Source organism: Nicrophorus vespilloides, unplaced genomic scaffold, assembly GCF_001412225.1.
Source record: "Nicrophorus vespilloides isolate i.1.1-1 unplaced genomic scaffold, Nicve_v1.0, whole genome shotgun sequence".
Classification (NCBI taxonomy): domain Eukaryota; kingdom Metazoa; phylum Arthropoda; class Insecta; order Coleoptera; family Silphidae; genus Nicrophorus; species Nicrophorus vespilloides.
This window is the reverse complement of record NW_017097135.1, coordinates 223,444-245,931: the sequence shown is the minus strand read 5'-3', so window position 1 is coordinate 245,931 and position 22,488 is coordinate 223,444. Positions and strand designations below refer to the sequence as shown.

The 22,488-nt window shown below is 30.2% G+C and overlaps 1 protein-coding gene across 2 annotated transcripts in view; it reads left to right on the top strand.

Annotated features, from left to right (window-relative positions):
• Positions 1–22,396, top strand: part of LOC108559074 — a 65,821-nt gene extending 43,425 nt beyond the window's left edge. For both annotated transcript variants that reach the window (XM_017916211.1, XM_017916210.1), the window contains exons 5-8: positions 17,207–17,336; positions 17,542–17,682; positions 20,116–20,346; positions 21,696–22,396. In XM_017916211.1, coding sequence (XP_017771700.1) covers positions 17,207–17,336; positions 17,542–17,682; positions 20,116–20,346; positions 21,696–22,021 — 828 coding nt within the window. In that variant the 3' untranslated portion in view covers positions 22,022–22,396. The remainder of the gene's footprint in view (positions 1–17,206; positions 17,337–17,541; positions 17,683–20,115; positions 20,347–21,695) is intronic.
• The last annotated feature ends 92 nt before the right edge of the window (positions 22,397–22,488 follow it).

The window sequence follows — 22,488 nt, the reverse complement described above, 5'->3', positions numbered from 1 at the left end:
GTGAAACCATCCAAGCTTGATTTAGTGTAAACCAATGATTCCCAAAGTGGTCTATATCGATCCCCAGGGGTCTATGACAACCTGCAAGGGGTCTACGTCAGCGAAAAAAAAAATTGGGGGTCCATGAAATGAAAATGGGGGTCCACGATAGTGGATCTCAACATACACTGATAGTACCTATTTACTTACATTATACTATCTTATAATATAAAGACATATACATTATTTTAAAGTACTAGAAGTAATATTATATATGTTTATAAAATTGTGTAAGTTGTAGGATGTAGGCATTCGCTTTGTGGATGCAATACATTTTGAACTTGTAAAAACCTGGAATATAGCGAATTATGGAATATAGCGAGGATATTTTTAATTTCCTTTCCTTCGTCATACCTGGTGGAAAGGGGGTTCAGCGCTGTTACCAATCTCCTAACGAAAAAAAGAAACAGACTGGATATCATTAGCCGAGGAGATTTAAGATTAAACCTTACAAAATTGACGCCAAATATTGATAATTTATTATTAAAGCATCAGGTTTATCATTCTCACTAAAAGCATTTACTTATTGCTTAGTTTATTTTATGTTACGTATATTTTATATAACAGATACAAAATTTTATTTTGAGTAGTTTTAATTTAAATTCAATTAATAAATGTATAAAACTTAACATGTGTTTTTTCTTTAAGTTTTTAACACTAAACTTCACTACAGTGAAGAAATTTACAAAAAATCAATATCAGGTAAGTAGGGGGTCTACCCAAAACCGAAAAACATGGCAAGGGGTCTACGACTCAAAAAAGTTTGGGAACCTCTGGTGTAAACGCTTAATCTGTAAATTATAAATGAAGTCCTATTCTACAATCGTAACTCTAGACTTTTTTTGGAAAACGTAAAGTGTTTAATCTTATTTGTTAAGCCAAGAGAACCACATTAGTAGAAATTTTTAAGATTGCTATACTGAATACTAAATTGTAAATCAAAATCTTTTATTTCTCTCAATTAATTTAAAATTTTCCATTTCACTACAAAAATAAAATTGGGAAAAGTTTACTTAGGCTCTGCAACAACACCAGACAACATTCCACTGCATCAATATTTCCATGCAATTCCAATTTCCAGTCCAACATAATGAAAATTCTAATTATTATCTATTTTTTTTTTGTATAAGAATTTAATCTAGTAATTTACAAATGCTAATATTATTATTAATATTAATGATGCTTTTTCAATGAAGAAATAATTATGTGTGAGGATGTTTATAGATAAAATGAAAACTGAGTAATAGTATCTAAATTGATTAGAAATTTATATTATATAATATTTGTAATTTTTTTATAAGCAATAATTTTGAAACCTTTTGGTCTAAGAATTTTTGTCCTTTATTAATTGAGTTGTTCATATGAACTTTTATATAAATATTAATAACATTTGTATTTTTTATATGGATAAGAGAATATTCGAAGGGTAGAAACATTTTATTCCACTGTGGTGGTATTCACATACATGTTTATTTAAGGACAACATTGATAGTAAATTACACAGACAGAGAAACACAGTATAAATAGAGATCTTACAGCGAGTCCGAGGCACAATGGGCACAAGAGCCAATACAGCGGGACACAGGCGCAATACACAAGAAACAATACAGACAACTTTACCGGATAGTCATACACGAGAGAAGATAATAGATAAGATTGTAACACGATGGGTGATATTGCGTACGAAAATACAAAATATAAATTATAAAAAATCTACAAAACCGGCTTGGGCGTAAATTTCGGACGTGGGAAGATTCTGGGCGCCACTTTCTTTTCTCGGGAGGAAGAACTCCAATTTCTTTTCCTTATTCTCTACCGAGCTAACCGTATACTTTTACGGTTCTGGACTCGCACAAATATATAAAAATCTTCTGTACTGGAGACCTCAACTGTGTCTCTTCGCGGTTCGATCCGGTCTCCACGACATTCTGGAGACATCGTTGCATCTTGGAGCATTGTTTAAAGCGTTGTCAATTTACAACGTTAGAACTACTTCCGTTTCCGGGTAAAAAAAAACGAATAATTATATTATGAGTTTTTTTCCTATCTCAATTCTATGTTCTATTATCATATATGTGTTCAATTATCGTGATGTAAATTATTTTCCAAACAATTCCAAATCAAACATTATAATATAAATCTATTTATCACCCATTTTTATGTACTACCATGAATGCATATTACTTAACTATTGTAACTATCTGAACAGACTATTTTCTGGACTATGTTATAAACCGGAAAAATTATTTCATTAAAATAAGTTTTGCGTTATCGTTGAACAGAATCCATTTTGCAGTGGAATTAATGTAAATCAGAACGTGAAGGTGATAATGAACGTCACTAATATGAATTTATTATAATTACTTTCGAAGTGTCCATTCGTAGGATTCGTGCATTAAATTCAATTTTTCACGTCGGAGGAAAACAAGAACGGACATTATGATGCAAATCCGTTAATTCGTCCAGTTGTCAACACGGTTTTTGTATCAATATTTCCATATTCGTGGCGCGTTTCCGCCTCGGGGTAGATGGCAGCCGGGTTAAATCGGGTCATTTTGCAGCAACGGAAGAAAGAGAGACAGCTGAATGGAGTGACGATGGAAGGGAGAGAGAAAGAGTGAAGGACCAACCGGGAGGTCTAACCTTTGAACTTTACGAAATGGCATACATACACATCTATCCTTGCACGCTCCACCGAACCTCGTCAAGCTAAATCATCATTTCAGATCCGAATAAACAGAATCATCTCAGTCTCCTTCAACTTTGACTTCTCGCACTTGTGCTCCACGCTTTCAACCAATTGAAGCAATTGATCAGGAATCCATCAGTATTTTATAGCCCAATTTATATATTATATATCTAACCAGCTTCAACGAAATAAGTTATATAAGTCTTTCATAATTTCTGAACGTCTTATCTGGAAAGCTCTGGCATTATTAAATTTACCTCAAAAGAAAAATATGAGTTAAGGATTTAATGTTCATAAAACTGCACATGTCGGTTTGATGAAAAACTCAAGGAAAGCCGAATGTTTATTTTACTTTACGGCGAAACGTAAACACAGCAGTTTTATAGTTACACGTACTTCCATCCAAATTTCCTGACCAAAAAAAATCGCAACTGCGTAATAAATTAATTGGAAGATCAGCGATCGATGAGAATCCAATCAGATTATTTTTTCTAACACATATTTTCTTTTCTCTTCAGTGTTAAGAACATGGAACGATATGGTTACAAATGTTCAAGTATAGCTTTTTGAAATTTAAAATGCAGTTATTATTTTTTAAATTATATGAATTTTTCACAATAATTTCAGGTGCCATTATTAAAATTACTAACCTGGCTCAAGTAAGTGAAATATGATAACTCAATTAAATTAGAATTGAAAAATACTGTGGTAGATTAAAATGAAACATCAGTTATTTAAATGTTTAGGTAACTATAAACAAATCTACATTTATTTCGAACATTTCAATAATTTAAGTTTTTCTTCGAAAACCACATTTAAATAAACAATTTTTGGATTATCCCGTAATCATTTATCGTTCAAGTGAAATTTAAATTTCGAAATTTAACATCAATTTTAGAATTCCCAATATATTTGATAAACAAAGATGAATGATATTTCATCTGAAATGTAAATATAGCAATAACTCGCATAGTGCGGTTCCTCCAATATCCCCCACTTTTTTTATAATTTAAGTTTGCTTTCAAACTATACTGATTCAGCACTGATTGAAACCATACTAAGCGTGGTATTGCTTATATTAAAGTAAAAAATAATTCACAAACTATTAGTTTTTTTACAATACTATTTATAATCTTTTTACATTCGTTTTTTCAACTAAAAACCCAAAAATTATTATAAAACAAAACTTTAAACATTAATAAGTTATATTTTTTGGAAGTGTTAAAAGACAATAATGTTTTTATTTATTGTTTCTAAAAAAAAAATAATAATAATTTATTGGTCAAGCATCAATACATAAGAAAAAAAAGTATATTCTATACATACAAATAAATAAATTATAACATAAAAAAATATAATAATAGGCTGGCCAAAGGGCTAACGACCGAGGTCTTTCCGCCCTATTTTTTTTTCTATTTTTGCGCTTTTGCCAAACGATCTCTGATCATCCGAGTTAACAGCTAGGTTACAGTTATAAAGATATTATTGTACCACAAGTTCACAGTGTTTGGTTTCAAACATACCATTTACACATGTTAAAATTTTCAGTATCGAAGGACATATTTACCTACTGCAGCAGTATTATTAACATTTACACATGATATAAAAACTTAACTCAAAATATTATTTAATTTTATAATTTTGTAATTAAAATAATAAACTCAATTACTCACAGATAAGAAATAGCACTTTATTAAGAATGCACAGCAGTACCTCGTATAGTGCGTTCAATCGGTTCCGTCAATATACCGGACTGTTTGAAATAAACTGCACAAAATGAGTAAATTTCAATGTATAAAGACAAATGCAAACATTTATATAAACAGTACAAATAAGTGTCTGTACAAATTATTCACAATTTAGTTTTCTCAATCAAAATTTTTGTTTCTTTTGAAATTTTCAAACCGGACTATAATGAATCCGGACTGATCGAAGCAGCGATCAAGGTGTAATGAAAATAATTTTTTATTGCGATAAATAACAACTTATTTTTCAGACCCAAATATGAATCAGTATTATTTTATCTCGGACTGTGGAAAATTGTTATTTCCGAGTTAAGATTTACTACGAACGCCAAAAGTCTATCAATCACGTTTATAACGAGACCGTTCTATTTTACGCTTTGCCGACAATGTATTTACCATCTGCTACTTTTATTTTCTACCTGTTTGCATTATATTTTGCATGCTGCGTTTCCTAAAAATAGGTGCCAACATAATAAATTTCGAAATGATTTTCATTGTTCGCACCAAAAATAACAGATTATAACTCCAAAAATAAAATAAAAGAGGAGCTGTATATTGTTGCAAGAGTCGGTGAAAGAAAGCAATAGCATTGAAAATAATGTTTATTTGCATGATTTTCATTTACTTGAAACATCAAAGTTTTTTTACAGAGAAAAGAAACGCGGTTTATGTTACTGAAAACTATGAATTTTTTTTTGTTTCTTTGAAATTTGAATCACGTTTTATTATAAGGTTATAGTTTAAGTAAAAAAATGAGTGGGTATGAGAATTATCCAAACTAGAACAGTTTAGGTAATTCCCAAATTATAATCAATTGTCGTGTCCCGGGATAGAAATATCTCTGGAAACCGTGAATTATCTCTTATTTATGTCGTTGTGGAGTCGTAGTGAAGTTTTTAAAGAATGCTAGAAGTAAAGTGGGAGTTTTTACGATAATAAACACTTTATTATTTGCTATAAAATTATTAACAACTCTTGATTTAGATTTCAGTTGCAAAGAAGCATAGTTTCTAGGTTTGTTACTATGGTTTTTATAAGTCTAACTAGGACTAGTATGGCCTCGTTGAGACTCGGTAGGGCTAACCCTTAAGATTAAGACTAACTTTGTAGTATCTTGTATTTTCAAACATAATTATTTGTTTAAATATGTTATTTGGATAATATATTTGTATTAATAATTTATTAGTAGTATTTCTCACATATAAATAATAGACTTTTTAGTATTTATTACAGAAGGTAATCTTTCTTATTGTTAACAATTAAAAGAGTTTTTTGACTACCTTGTCATATCATTGTAGCATAAGTAAGTTTAATAATTTAAAAAAATCTAAATCTATTGATATTAATATTGTATCAAACGGGAATGATTATTATTTCAAGTTCAGTTTTCACTTCATTTATATGCAATGTATATTTTTGGAAATACTTTACGACTTTCATGGATAATAAATTTCAGGGAAATATTTACGTTCGGTTCTTGTGCATATTTATTACTTCAATATCAATTGAGATAATTCTATCCAAGAAATTAATGATCTACGAATAACAGACATACATTATACTATACTTGTTTGAGATAAATCACGATAATACAATTTATATTTTATTTAATGAAAATTAAGGTAAATCTATTTTCTCAAGTTTCTTACGCTTTAAATTATTATAACTATTATACAGCAATACCTCGTATAGTCCGACTTTGATCAGTCCGGATACACTATAGTCCGGTTTATTGTTTATATGAATTTATTTACTATTAATTTATGTTATGTTATGATTCTAAACAAAATATTGTCGGAAATGCATTAGATGTGAAACGTAATCTTCATGCATAAAAGCACTATACATCGATCCGAGCGAAGATTTTTCTTTTTTAAAATTAAATTTGCAAATGGGATTTACCCGCGTAGAAAAGTTGTGAAAATACATATTTTATAAAATGAAACTATAAAATGCACGTGCAAATTGTCGAGAAATATTATTTAATGGAAAAAGTTGTTCGTCCGTGTTTCGCATTGAATACAAAAAGAGTTGCCAATTATTGAGCATTTCCCCAACACCGTTTCTTTTTCTCCGCTCTGTCGACTTTCAGCAATTGACATTCCTAATTAACCTGCAAGTCGGGACGACCCTTTGTTGTTTCGCGTTTCACAACGGTCTAATGAAAACGCCACCCGGAATCCTAGCGAATTCCAGGAATTTTCCCCAAAAAGAAGGACGGCAAGGACAAAGGGTGCGAGTCCATTTGTGTCCTCGCAGATACCTCTATTGCATTTATGAAATCCACGGATAAATACCGTATCGTCGCTTTGGAGTAGCTTTGATCTTATTTGAAATCCACTACCTGCGATTTTACAATAAGAAATTTTAGATGCGACGGAAATAATTCTCGCAGCTGTAAATTTCCCTCTATTTACATTCTATCGATTCAATATCGACAATGAATAAAGTTTTTTTTGCAACGATTATTATTTGCTCGATAAAACGAATATTTTTGTTACTTTCGAGAAATCTTTCTAAATATTAATAACTTTTTTTTACATTTTATTATTGTAAGTATTATGTAATAATATGTCAAAACGCTTTCGAAAATATAGACCAGCTATTTATACTATACTTATGCATTTTTTAGGTAGTTTCACACACAAATCGCCATTGATCTGAAGAGTTCTTGTATAAATAAATGTATGTAATTGTAAGTTACTCTCAAAAAATATCTTATTTTTTATATAAGTCCCAGAAGTACCAGACCTAACAAAGAACACTCACAAAAAATTGAAAAATATATCTTTATATCTCAACATAGTCTTCTTTTAGCCTGATACACTTTTTCCAGCGATGTTCAATAGCTTCGATTCCCTATTTATACTGAGAACCGTCGAGCTCTACAAAATAGCCAACAACCGCAGACTCTATCTCTTCATTGTTGGCAAATCTTTTACCACCGATCTATTTGTTGATGTTTTGAAAGACAAAATAATCCGAGGGTGCTAAATCTGGCGAATGTCTGTGTGAGAAAGCAATTCGAACTATAACTCATTGATTTTGGCCATCGCGATAACGGTTATGTGAACTGGTGACTTGATTGTGACCAAACGCGACACCCATCTTGCATAGCTTCCTTAACTGCAAATTTTCAGTCAATATGCGATGTACAGTACTTTATAAGCTAATCCGGACTAAATGAGGAATTGCTTATTACAGCAATAGTGTTTTACTAAATAATTTAAAATATCATATGATTTAATTATATAATTGAAATAATATTAATTTAATATCCTATACTTGTTTCTTAAGGAAGATAATATTAAAATTTGTTTAGTAACTTGATCAAAATACAATTTCAAACATTATAAATTGTATCATAAATTTGTAGTACGTTTTCTCGTCTGAACAAATACGAAAATTGAAGTTTCGAATACATTTTAACCAATGATTTCAAATACAGTCATACCTCGTTTAACGTTACCATTGATAACGAATCTTATACATAACGCAGTTCACAATTTCAAGAATAATTTGGAGAAAAGTTGTACTAAAAAAATAAAATAAGATCCAAGAAATTAGAAATAAAGTTTTCCAGATGACTTAATCCAGTGATTTTCAAAGTGGGGGTCACAGAAAAATTGATGAAGGATCAATCGAGTATGTTTCTATAGATACATATTTTTTGTGGAAAATTAGATTTGTTTCTAAATTTACAGATTACCAAATTAAAATAAAGAATTGAGACGTAGTGTATTTCGAAAATGTTTTCATTGAATGTATTAATTCCATTTTACAAACAGATTGGATCGATTTTACATAACGAACGCGAACGATTTAAATATAGGTTTCGCAAAAACGGATTGGATAGAAAAGGGAGATAGACATAATAACAAAAAAAGAGTGAGGAAGACAGTTGAAAAGTGAACGTAAATTTAAGACCGAAATAGAATCTGAATTGCAATACCGACACAGTATAATCTGCGGATGCGAGAAAAGAAATACTTGCTCCTTCCATTCCGATGTAATTGCTGTTACACGTAACGGACTTATTTGTGATCCTAATAAAATCTGTTATCCTTCTAGTTTAGTGGCGTCGTAACGTGACGCCCGTACCTAAATTGAAAAGCCCCACATGGCTCTAATTACTTTCCCATCCTCGATCCCTACCTCCGCTCATCAAACAATCAATCGCACAAACAATTTTGCTTTCATAAAAGCGAATGATATAATAAAATAATTTCTAGATAAAATATGTAAACAGTGCGAGACAAATCGCGTCAGTCGACTTAATTGCGTATCTATAAATAAATAATTCACGTGTTTATATTTATATATCTATATGATAGGCAAGATCATGTTCAGGAACATGCAATGATGGTCTAGATGTAGACATAATCGAATTACTTGGTTCTGTTTAATGGACAGGAAATAACTAATTAATTGCTTTTACATCATGACGCTATAATTATCTCAAAAGGTTAATAAGGCGCATAGGGCATGTATTGTATACGTCTATAAAATCAGCAATCATCGATTAGCGATAAATCAAGTTTCAAACATCCTAGTGCAATCTATATAGTTGAGTAATTACGAATATACAAATGAACCATAATTAAATTAATTCAATATATTTTTAATTATAAATAAATTATTTATATTATTTTATTCAAAAGTAATTTAAAATCGTAACAGTAACGTTTTTTTTATGACATTTTATATATAACACCAAATTTACAATATACAAACAAAATACAAACGAGGTTGTTGTGATGCAAAATGTGTTTTATGACGCAGTATTAAACGAAAATCATGTTACATTAATTAATTATTTATATCAGTCCCATATAAACAAATAAAAAAATACAATAATAATTATTAATATTCTTAAATTATTGTCAATTATTATATGAATTTACATACACACTATTTTTATCGTCGATGTTAAATTTATATTTGTACGTCAATTCAAATTATGTAATTATTAAAAAAAAATGTAATTATAATAAATATTATATAATTTAAATATATTATTAACTTATCTCAATAAGTTTGAGAGTTCTTCTGAATGTACAAATATTAAAACACTACCAACGGATCATCCGACAAAGTAGAAGGAAAATCTCACAATTTTACAACAAAAAGTTTTGCCAGGAAAAGCAAAAACAAAACGTACCATAATAATCTGTATATCAGATTGAATGAATAAAGAAAAATTAAAAACGGCGGAGGATTAAATTGTTTCACGAATATGTATTTTCATTCGAATAAATTTCCATTGGAACAAATTTCTTTCAAACAATTTTCCGGATTGAAATACTTCAAGGACTATATCTCTATATCTCGTATATAGAGATATAGTCGCTGAAGTATTTCGTTGTTAGAATTGCTTATAGAAACCCACAACTATATTCCACATGACCACACATATTACAACAATTTCTTCCAAGCAGCAAGTATAGTTTCCTGAATTTCAGACATAATTGATTTCTCTTTACACTTATTTCTTACATATCCAAATGCATGCTAGGATAGTTACCGGAAGACACGTTTCCTTTCTCCTCATAACATTTAGTTTCGTTGACATAAATACGTCATTCTTTGAGCCAATGTTCAATCTGATTTAACACTCGCTACATGTTTATATATATTATATCATGAACCATAATTGACTTAGATACATTTGAATTAATAATTAAGTTTTTTATACAAATTGAAAGAAACAAATGGAATGAAGTCAAACGAGTCAAATATAATTTTCTCTTTTCTTATGATTCAAATACTTAAGTGCTTAATAAAGTTTATAAGTTGTTTAGCCGTAAAATGCAGAGTAAAATTACGCAGTTAAAATTATTAAATGTCTGTTTAGATGTCACGTTGAATATTAGATAGATCATTTATATATGTAATTATTGCAAAATAAAATTTTTCTCATTATTTCTTTTTTTGGTATTTATTATATTGCAAAAGTAAAGCATTTATTCCAAAGTTGTTTACTGTTGGTAAAAGTGTGATTTCTCACATCGAATTTTCTTTAGATCAAACAACATAAGATGAAATACGAGTTTTCCTCCCTAAGAGTGGACCCTCCTTACAAACAACACCTTGACAATGACAAGCATCTAAAGTGCTTATGGGAATTTTGTAAACAAAAAGCATGATTTTCCACTTAATGCAGAAACAAACAACAAGGGTTCAATGTAAATATGTTATTTGTTCGTCTCACATGTATACATTATTTTCTTTGAATACTACGATCACAATTTTTATAATAACTTATATAAAAGTAATACCTCGATTAACGAAATTACTTTGTTATTGAAAATAGTGTTTTAAGAGAATTCAATCTTTTATTAATAAAATCAGAAGTTTTTTTCTAACATAGAAATGTTTTATTAAGTAAATATTCAACTTTTTCTGTTTATTATTTAATCGTTGCACTTATATCTGATCGCATGACAATAACACTTCTTCCCAAATTAGGTTCATTTTCAATAAAATAATTAAATAAAATAATTAAAACGTTTAAGCACCTCTTAAAATCATTGGTTGTTACATATTTTTTTTCGTCAAGAACTTCTTTAATTTTATCTTCATTTTCCTTCTTGTCTTCTGCATTAAATAATTTTCTAACATCACCGACACTATCTAAATACTTATGTTATTTTCAACTTCTGGCTATATTTTACGCCAAACACTATTATGTATTTCCAAGAACTATCATTGTTTTCAATTACGTCTCTAATGTTAAAGTTTTTATTGTCATTTATCCTCTAGTTAAATTTAATTAGACTTGCGGACTTTGTTATATCGAAGTTTCATTATAAAATGTAACGGTAACCGTGGTATGATTGTTTTTACTATTTTATGAAATGCAAGTCAAAAATAATGCGTCTGATCATGTCAAACTGATTGATAGTGATACACAACAATCCATTTGTTTGTTTGGATTCTATGCATAAATCCGAGCATGTGGTTTATAAATACATCAGAAATGAAATGTCCGATATGATTTATCGGTGCACGACGGTAAAAAACGAATAGAACAAAAAAAAGTTACATAATACTAACGGCGAGAAGGGAAATGCTGGTAGAAAGAGAATGAGTAATACTCGGTCAGTCGTTAATATTTGATGGGCGAAGGGTGGGTATGTGTGTATCATCGATATGTCTGCTATGCTAATGATCAACAGGTGACCTTAGACTTATTGCCCCAGTTACGAGGGGAAAATCAAAACTTCATTAGACCTCGGGGTAAAATAATTTCCCGTCCAGGCAAATGAACGGCCTCGGAATACCCAATTTCCTGGAAATGCAATTTTAATCGGATTAAAAAAAAAAGAAGTAATTAACGCTTAATTAGGAAGCTTCGGATGCCTGTCCTAAAAAAAAAGATCAATTTATCTGCAAGTAACGTTATTTATAACCATAAATATACATATAATCCCTTAGTCCTCGCAAATACGACAGAAACGTATAAAAGCTCCGATATCGATTTTCTCTACTCCCACGAATCTTTTGTCGAAATTAAAAGAATACACGAAAGCTCATTCAGGTGGCTTACAATTAACCAGGACGATGCATTTGTAAAGCGAATGGAAGTAGACAAAAGGATGTCCGTATATTTAATATTTAGTGTACATTACATACCAACATTTTACAATAGCTTTTCAAACAAAAACTGAAATGAAATTATACAAAGAACTGCAGATTTTAATAACTTGTATCTGATTGTTTTTGTTAAGAGAAATAGTAAATTCTTGATTATGGTTACACAATTGCTTTGAACAAGAAAGCAATTTTTATTTCACTTACAATTCTTTTATTATATCATCTGTATAAGAGGATTATTATTGTACGAAACCTAATTCTCTGTATATAATACGCGCACGAAATGATTGCATCTGTATTACGATAAATATTTTATATACCAATTATCTTTAAGTAGTAAACATATAAATTGCGCTGCAATTTTCTAAGGTCCTCTCTCCTCTCTTCTTTACATTGCATTTGTATTCGTCCAATTACAGAAATAATTATAGAAAATGTAGAACGTTCTTTACATTACATTCATTTAACCAACAGAATATTCTGATCTTAACACTTATATTCACTTAAAAGAACATATGCTTGCAGCATATCTACATTAGTTATAAATGTACCATTAAACATAATAAAATGACGTTTTAATTTTGATAGATAGATTTAACTTTATTAAGTGTATTTGTATTTAATCTGCTATACTACTACTATAATATGCTGTCCCTCATTTTACACGGTTTCGAATTACCTATCCCTTGTTTTACACGAAACTTTATTTACATGTTTTTGCTTTTACAAAAACTAATGGATTTACAGGACCTTATCTACCGTGTAAAACGAGGAATAGGTGTACTTTATTTACACATAAATAAACAACTGTTGATCTAAGTCCGTATCCCTAAAATATATTTAATTTCTGAAATATTGAATAAATTTACTAATAATACTCAATACACTTTTGAAATACATGTATTTAAAAATGTTTTGTTTATTGAAGATTTTGAAGAAAAAGATCATTTCTTGTTAGAAAATACTCCGGGACATCCAAATCTTAACACATTGTTTCTTCCAATAACACAACTTCACTGATTCAACCATTTAATCAGTGGGTAGCATTAGGTAATTTAATTAAACTAATTTTAACGAAATATAGCCATCTACGTGGCTCAATCAATAGGTTTGAAAATGACGATGAAGAGTACACAAATTTATTGAATGTTGGAAGATTTAGAAAACCTTCTTATCAACGAAGACAAAATTAAAGAAGATCCTACCTGAATATATTAACAATCATTTATTGATCCTGATTTAGAGGTGTTTAATTTAATAACTCCATATTGGTTATAGTCAAATGAAATAGAAAAAAACACAAGAAATAAAGTTTAGATCTTATAATGTGATGTTTTGAGAAAGAACAAATTACTTTTTAATAGTTAATATTAACATTACACTATATTATTTTACCGTTTTCTGGATTAACGCTGATTCTATATAGCACGGTCTACATGTAGTCCTAAAGAAGCCTTACGTATTTACTATATGTTAATGTAACTTAGTTCAAAGTTGTTTCCGTTAAATGTTTGCTAAATTAATTATAACTATAAAAACATTATAAGATCATATCCCTAAATAAAAGCTACTGATGTAGTTTATCTTTGAATTTTGTAACCAGAAGTAAGCTCTGGATACAACAGATGATGTATTTTTTGAAGATTTCCATATATAACATGAAATGGATAGAATTCAGACAGGAACGGAAAGGGTATAAACGTGAAATTGGTTGGATTTATATGTATATATATCTGGATATTTGAGAGTGTGCGTTTCGGTCGATCAGATGGGTTTGCAGCAATCTGTGTCATCCAACTACTCTCAGGTCAGGCCAACGACTTGAATATCAAACTCCTATTAATTATTCAATGTGCGGCACTTAAATCACCAACGTGCATATTTTTTTTAAGCAACATACTCGCATTTTGGCACTCCTCGTGCTTCGTCACTTTCTTCTTTTTCATCTTTTCATCGTCTGCTCGAAATAGAGTTAAATTAAAATCAAATTGAATCGAATTAACCGAAACGAAATTAATTTATAGAGTATTTTTATTTTGTATCCTTCTGGACAACAGAACGGACAGAGATGAGAAACCAAACAGAAGCAGGTCCAAGAAATAGCTGGCTAGTACGTTTGAACCATCCACGCCTGCTGCTGGCACACTTGCATCTGTTCTTCCTCATCATCCAGAAATAGAATTTTGCAGTTTGTCCCGTAGTTGTTTAGTCAACCGTATTTGTCACGATAATAAAATTATACACCCTAGAGAGGAAAAATAACTGTTACTCATTTTATTTTATTATAATCTTGTAATTTATTTACACCATCAGAATAGAAAAAGTCATAAAACTAAATATATTGTCTAAATGTGGGTATTAAATCCAATCCAACTTATACCACTTAATCAATCTGTTAACTAATTTGGATCCATATATTTTGTATAAGATATTTATTTGCAAGTTATTAACTATAATACTGCTATATATATATTAGAAAATCGGTCGTTGTTGTTCATAAAATTTTACTTTACTTTACTTTTTTTCTAACTATTCATTGAATTTTCTGAATTCCAAAGTCTGCATTAATTTTATCTATTTGAGTACCCTATTCTGATACGTTAGAGTCTAAGGATATATTAACCACTAAATATGTCAAAAAAACTGTGTTTATTTCTTAAAAATAAAACGAATTTGTAGTTCCAAGATTGACTAAAATAATCAATAAACTTATTGGTTGCTAGGATGTTATTGAAGATCTAGGATCCCAAGATTAATAATTACTAGAAACTATACCTATTGTTAATTGAACTTTTTAATTTTATTTCATCATCTTTTGTTGGTGTTGGATTCCATCTGAAAGTGTATAGGAACTAATGCATTAATTCTGATTATGAAGTGATTATGGGGGATTATGTAAGTAAAAAGTTGTATAATATAAAATTGTATTTTCATTAATATGTGTGAAACCCCATTGTTATCATTGGACATACTAACAGAAAGGGAGTTTTAAAAAAATCTAAAATAATTTAAAATTTATAATGAAAATGATGAGATAACAACAATGAATTTAAGTCTGTTCAAATTATACAAATCCATATATCTGTAATATTTATTTATCTCGTTTCGAGAAAACATTCCGCTCGAAATATTCGGTGTTTGTGCTGCAGATTACGTTTCCTAATTTAATTAGTGTTTTAAACAAATGAGCGAATCACCGTGAAAAGTTTCCTTCAAGACACCTCGATTCAATGGTTGTTAAGTAAAGAGAAGAAGGTGAAATGAAAATAAAAACAAATCTTGTTAAAACAATTCTAATAGTATGGATTTTTGTTATTTTTGTATTACTGACAGTGATACTTGTCCGTATTAAATAATGAGAGCGATGCGTGCTACGGAAATTCATATTTATACAATGCTAATGGAACTTCCCTGTAAATATAAACATGTAATGGGTGTGTTATATGAACATTTATAACATTAGTTTATAAAAACGAGTCCAACGTACGCGTACAACGTTTACATATAGATTTGTGCAAATTAAAAAAAAATGCATTTTAATTGTGAACTGTCATTGTTAAATTGATAGATAGAATTATTATGTTTATTCATGTCTAGATATAAATTTAGCTCTGCAGCACTTATGGACGAACCATTATTCCTTAAGCAAATACAAGACATATTTTTTCTACCGAATTTCTATAGAATAGTTTATTATATTAATATTTTATTAATTGTAATTAATACTTATATTTCTATAAACAACTATTCAAATCAACGATTCTTTGTTCCTCTAAAAACGAAATAACTTAAATCAGATATGAATCTATGATGGTTGAATCTGCGAAATCAATTATGAATTGGCGCCTCGTTACACAAATCTGGCGACCTTCCTAAATTTCACCGTTGGCTGGTTTTCGGTGTTTGTTTTGTACGTAAACGAGGCAATGTTACAATTATAACTATGAACAAAATAAATGCCCTATGATAGCACCTGCTTTCTGTCGAAAATAAATTCCATACAACTCGATAATTTGCGTTTTAATTATTTATTCGTTTTTTAATGCACACGGTATATTAATACTAAAGTATTATGGTACGATGTAATTACGTTCGTACTCCAATTTGGAAATCAATAAAAATGCAATACATCAAGCTTTCACAAAGTAATTGATAAACACGGAAAGTGTTTCGTTTGAAATTGACAAATGTAATAATGATCGCGAAAATAATTGAGGAAATTAACTTTAAGAGGGCAACATTAAACTGATAAACTTGTTGTATCCATGCTATGTTTGTGTATTCAATACAATTAATCAAGCTTTAATTTCAGAAATTTATGCAAATACAATTATTAATCATTGCAATTGTAAATTTGGAACTTTCTTTATAAGGATATTTCATTGTGTGTTTGTATTTATTTAATTTCTCGATTAGTCCTGTTTCAAATAGTCCAGTATATTGATTAATTATGCGAGGTATTGCTGTATTAACAAATACAAAATATCACAAGAAGAAAATTCTACTGCATGTTAAAAGTAATCTATTTATTCATATGTAAATTTTGTCCATTATATTTAGTTTTTTTAACATGTTCTCATTTACTGTTAAACTTTTATAGGATGTTAATGTCTCATTTATTTTGCTAATGATCGTAGCAGTCGACGACTAAATAATAAAAGAAACCAAAATTAAACTTGCGTCGTGGCAATATCTAACAATTATATGTGATTATTTGTTTTTTGACGTTTGGGTCAAAAGTCTTTCTGCCTGAATTTTTTTAAATTTAAATTTTGTTTCTAGATAAATTAACATTAAAAGAAGTATTTTTTAACATTTAAAGTTCCATGTGGTATTAAATACATAAAATATAACAAGAGTTGTGTAATGTTTCGTTTTGTGTATTTGTAGTTATTTGAAAAATAAATATTGGAAGCTTCCAAAATCTTTGGAAATTTCCTCAGGTTAAGAAACTGTGGTATAATGGGATAGGAGCTAACTGTATTGACATAAATTTAACTGCAGTACAATTTCAATTAAAACTGACTGTATGTCAATATCTACCAAACTTTCCTAAATTACGTACTTAGTTGTAATTGGTACAAATTACTGATATAGTTTATATTATGATATCTTAATCTATTTATTTGTTTTTCAGACCGTACTGAGTTACGTAGCATCTAATGGTCCAGTAGATGTTCTGGAGCAGATCCTGCTATTGTCGGGGTTGGATCCGAACCGTCCGGACAATGAGGGAAACACACCGTTGCATTTTGCGGCTCAAGCAGGTGAGGGAAATGTCTCGTATCTTTTGTTGTGAAAGCCCTTTCGCACATAATCCACGATTAGATGATAAACGATGTCCACGCGGCGCTACATTGTGCGGTCGAATTTGATGGACGTGCAAAAGGGCTTCGCAACAACTGTGTAACATTTAGTTTATCCTAGTGGTGATGCATTTAGTCGGTTGTATATTGTTGGTTCGTTATTTAGGGCAAGTGGAGTGCTTGAATTGCATTCTGACACGGTGCAGGGGAATCGAGATCGACGCCAGGAACAATTTGGGATTTACTCCCCTGATGAAGGCCGCCCTTCAGGGCAGAAACAAGTGTGCCAAACTTCTACTATTCGCAGGTAAAGAGCCAGAATGATTATTCTTCTTCTTTCTTTCTTTTTTTTTTCACTCGCAATTTATGTACGGGCCTAAATATTTATACGACACACGGGCAACCGTCCAGCTACTACGAAAATACTTATATTTTTTTCTCTCTCGACCAATTGATCCCATGCCCCGAAAAACCATTTCGAAAAAATAATCGATATTCCATTCAATTTATACCCATGACCTAATTCAAAATATCTATTCGAACCATAACGCAATCCGAGAATAAAATCTTCGAACCTATTATTATATAAATTATTGTAACATTGATAGCTTTTGTGGATTTGCAAATAATCAATAAAATTATTACAATGTTGTTAATAGAATATAACAATAATTGCATTTAATAAAAAATAGTACTATAAGTACTTCTTAAAAGGCTATCATTTGGGCAATTCATGGCAAAGTTTCTTTTTAATGTGGCATTAATAGTTGTTGCTTTCTTAGATCAACATTCAATTTATTCAATTTATGTTAACTAATCAATATCTAATGGAAACATTACTTATATTTTCGATAATTCCAACGAAATCTACCACCAAAGAATTCAATAACAATGATCATTAATTTGATGACTTTTCTAGATGGTTAACATTGCCAAGCGTAAACATTCTGACCAATCGTAAAAAAAAAATCAGCAAGTAGTAATATCAATAAGAATAAACTAGAGGAAACTCAGAATTAAAGTAATGATCTTTAAAAAGTTGTTAATTAATTATAAGAAGATTATGTAATTGTTGAATTTGGTATCAAAAAATAGTTTCCTATGTTCGTATAAAACATCGAAGGTGACATCTAGTCACACATGGATACCCTAAGAGGTATCTTCCAGATAGTGGTTATAAGCAGTTAACAGTTGACACGTACTAATGTTATTAATTCCTGTTCATCTAGGATAAAAATATAAAACAATAATATTATATTATATTAAAGTATTGCACATTACTTCGCCTAGTACGGATAACCAATATTCAGGACTGCTTGAAACGGATTCATCGATTAATCGAAATAAGACTTGACGATAGTAGACTGACCTTATTAAGTGACTTCGAAACAATATTAAGTTACCTTCTCTTACGCATTTGAAAGATAATTTAATTACAATGAATAATTAATATCAAAAGTTAGCTACTGCTCCTTGTAGTGGTTTTGCGAAACGCAATTATCGACATATGACGAATATATTATTCGATTTATGCTGAATTTCAATGGAAAGTAAATTAATATCTCATTTCAGTTAAGCAATTAAGCAAACGTCTCTTATAATGTAGTACGATAGTGTGACAATAACTCGTTATATTTACAATATGAGGTTACTTATCTGCAACTTTATGTTAACCCTTTGATTAGTGAGTTATTTTTTAAAGAATTAAATACAAAAAATTATTTTTTTGTCGAAGTATGAAGTAAAATTTCCAACAAACAATTTCTATTTACATTTTAATATCAAATCTTGGTCAGATCTTAAGATTTCACCAATATTTTTGTATATTTACTTTATTAATTTTGGTCAGATTTAAACAAATATGCACGTATGTTTAAATTTATAAATTTAAAAGATTTTTATTGATTAATTGGAATTTGCAAGATTTCTTGATGAACATTTTAACCCAATTATTGGGGAACACGATAATCCAAATAGCGTTTAATTTATAGTTTAAGCTAACATTGGAATTGGCGCTTGATTTGTGTAAAGTTTGGTTTATGCACGTGAACTTCATGCTGTCCAGCTCACTTCATCTGGTCCATTTCCCCATCTATTCCTCTCTCTTCATCTACATCGTTCCGTGTTTGATTAATTGCACTATTTCGAAAACATATGTAAATATTTACGGTTTAATTTCGATTGCTTTACCGTGACGTGCATGAACGTCACTAACATTTATTTTCCGTGAATCATTCATCAAGTGGACTCAAAATACTCCCCCAGACGATCATTTTATATTTACCAAATTGCAACGCAATTATATTAACAATAACAGTAATTAACATGAAAGATACTTTATTTATCTCATAAAAATCAATTTAACTTATACATGAAGGTATTGATTTTATACATAAGAATGTAACCGGTTTCTCTTATTAGAATATATGCATTTAGTTTTACCTACTTTAAATTCATATCAGAGTTCGGTAAGACTATATGTATACTATTACGTATCGCCATGGTAATTAGGTCATGGGCTAAACAATCCTTGAATGTTTGCTTTTCGAAAGGCCCGGTGTAAAAAATAGGATGTTGGCGGTTTGCTTACATGTCGTTGAATTTTCTCGGTGGATCACACTCGGAATTGTAAATCCTGTCGGCATTAATTCGGAATTGTGCGCGTGCCGGAAGGGTTGTTAATTTTGGAGCATCGATGGTAATACTGGCACATGTGTATTTGTTCTTCTGGTACTTTTAGGATCGAATCCCACGTTGAGGGACAATGGACGGGGATTGCGTGCAGATCAATGGGCTCGTTTTTGCGGTAGATACGTGTGTGCAGATGTCATAGAGAAGCATGCCAGGCAGCGGCTCCTGGAAAGGTCCACTTCCTACGGGAACTGGGGCGGAGAGAACGACGTCGGTGCACGGATGATCATGGGGAAAGTCGTCCCGGTACCCCAAATCGCATCCACTCAACAATCGAATGGTACAGTATACGATTACTTTTAAACATATTACAAACATAGACAATACACACATACAAATACCCACCTGCACATTTTCAAAATTATATTGTGAATCATGTATATAGTTGTATATATTGAATAATCTTATGATGACGTATTTTCAGACTTATTCTAAGTAGATTTCTCTAAAATATCCTTTGTCCAAATTAGTTTTTTTAGTTCCACTTTCGATTAGTTTTCTCTTTATCGTAAGTTATAGTAGCTGTGCTTAGATTTCTACTTAATACTTGATCTTTGAGTATTAAGTAGAAATCTAAACAACAAAATATGCACTCTGTTAAGAGTAACTGATAAAAAAATATGGATGCGCCGGGTTCACTATGCCTAACAAATTTTGTATGGAACAATCACCTTTTCAATTTAGTGTTATTTTTGCATATTCATCTACAATACAACCTACCCAGTTATGAATTGTCATTTTCTTGAAATTAAAATATAAAAACTATTATGTAAATCAAATGATAAAATTATTATCACATTTGATGAGCACAGCTATTATGATTATCTGTGTTATTGTCGTTTTCTTTTATCATTACTAATATGAATATTTCAAATCCTTTTAATGCATTTTTCTTCTTTATTTCTTGAATTTAGAATCTACAAATAGGTTTCACACAACATAATGTGTATATATTCTTGATTGAAAATAGTCCCTTGACATACTTAATATTGGTCAATAAATTGTAAACTCTGTTCAAATACTCCCATTTATTCCAATACTAAAAATTAATTCACATCGCATTGAATTAAATATTATGGCTGCAGCACGTTTACTATTTTGTACTTTATATTAAAAATGAACAAATTGAGAAAGACTCAACTTGAAACACTAAAGTAATTGAAAGCGAAAAATATACTAATTTTCAATTGAATATTACGTTTATAATAATAATTTAATATTAATGTTTTATGTCAATTATTACCAATTGATCAATATTAACAAAATTCAGAAAAGTACAGTGGTAACTTGGATTGCAAGTGTTTTGTAAGACGAGAATTACGCTTTGCCTTCCAAGTCTCACATGATCTCAAGTCGTTCGGCATTATTATTCTTATATAGTCTCATTAAATTTCAATAAGTAACAAAGTTTAAAAATATTATGACTAGTAGTTTATTTTGAAATGTGGTGTATATTTTTTGTTTCATCCGCAGTTCCTTAATATACAAAGGATTGACCTTGAAACAGTGAAGTAAATAAAAACTGATAATGTAAATATTTTGACACAACAGAACGACAAATAAGCTCCTTTTTCTTATAGACCTCAATGGTACTACATAATCTGAATATAGCTATTCTATGTTTTGCAGGTTTAAAATCAAAGCTGCGGAAGGTCTTTAGAACGTCTTCAGGTCCTGGCCACAACAATGATAACATATCCAGTGCACGCCTGGTCACCCAGCTTACATCAGCCGCGTTGTGCGCAAGCACCCCTGTATTGCCCACAGCTCCGACTGTCCCGCCAGTTGTCAAATCTTTGATCAGACCATTGACTGTACCACGCTTACAAATAACACTCGTCAGCAACGGTGAAGGAACAAATCTTACCAATGGCCACTCCAAATCCCAGACGAATGTGAACGAAACCGACAAGCCGCCGGTCATCAAACCAGCAAGGACCAAGAAAAAGAAATAACAATTGAACGCATACGCCGTTGGTGAGGTAGATGCGGATGCTAAGGAAGAGGAGAGCGCTGTTAACGCGGAGATATTATAGACTGGAATTTTATTTAACAATAATGAGAATGACACCAGTATTCAGATTAGTTAAGAAAGGAATTAGATACATTCGTCATTTCATCGTATATTATATCTATAGTAATAGCAATGTAACCAAAAAGTTAAAAAAAAAACATATTTTATAGTCAAATTCAGATTATCCATATCTCGTCGTCGTTGTCATATATTGTCGAATAGCGAGGAAATTGAGCTACATCTTTTTCCTCAATTTCTTTTGTAACATATATATTTATATATATATTTACATACACTAAGTGTATATTTTAACTATAGTCAAATGGCGGAACTTTTTTATAATTTGCTTAAATTGATGAAAATTAATTTCAATAGTATCATTACAATAAACATGTGTCAAACACATGT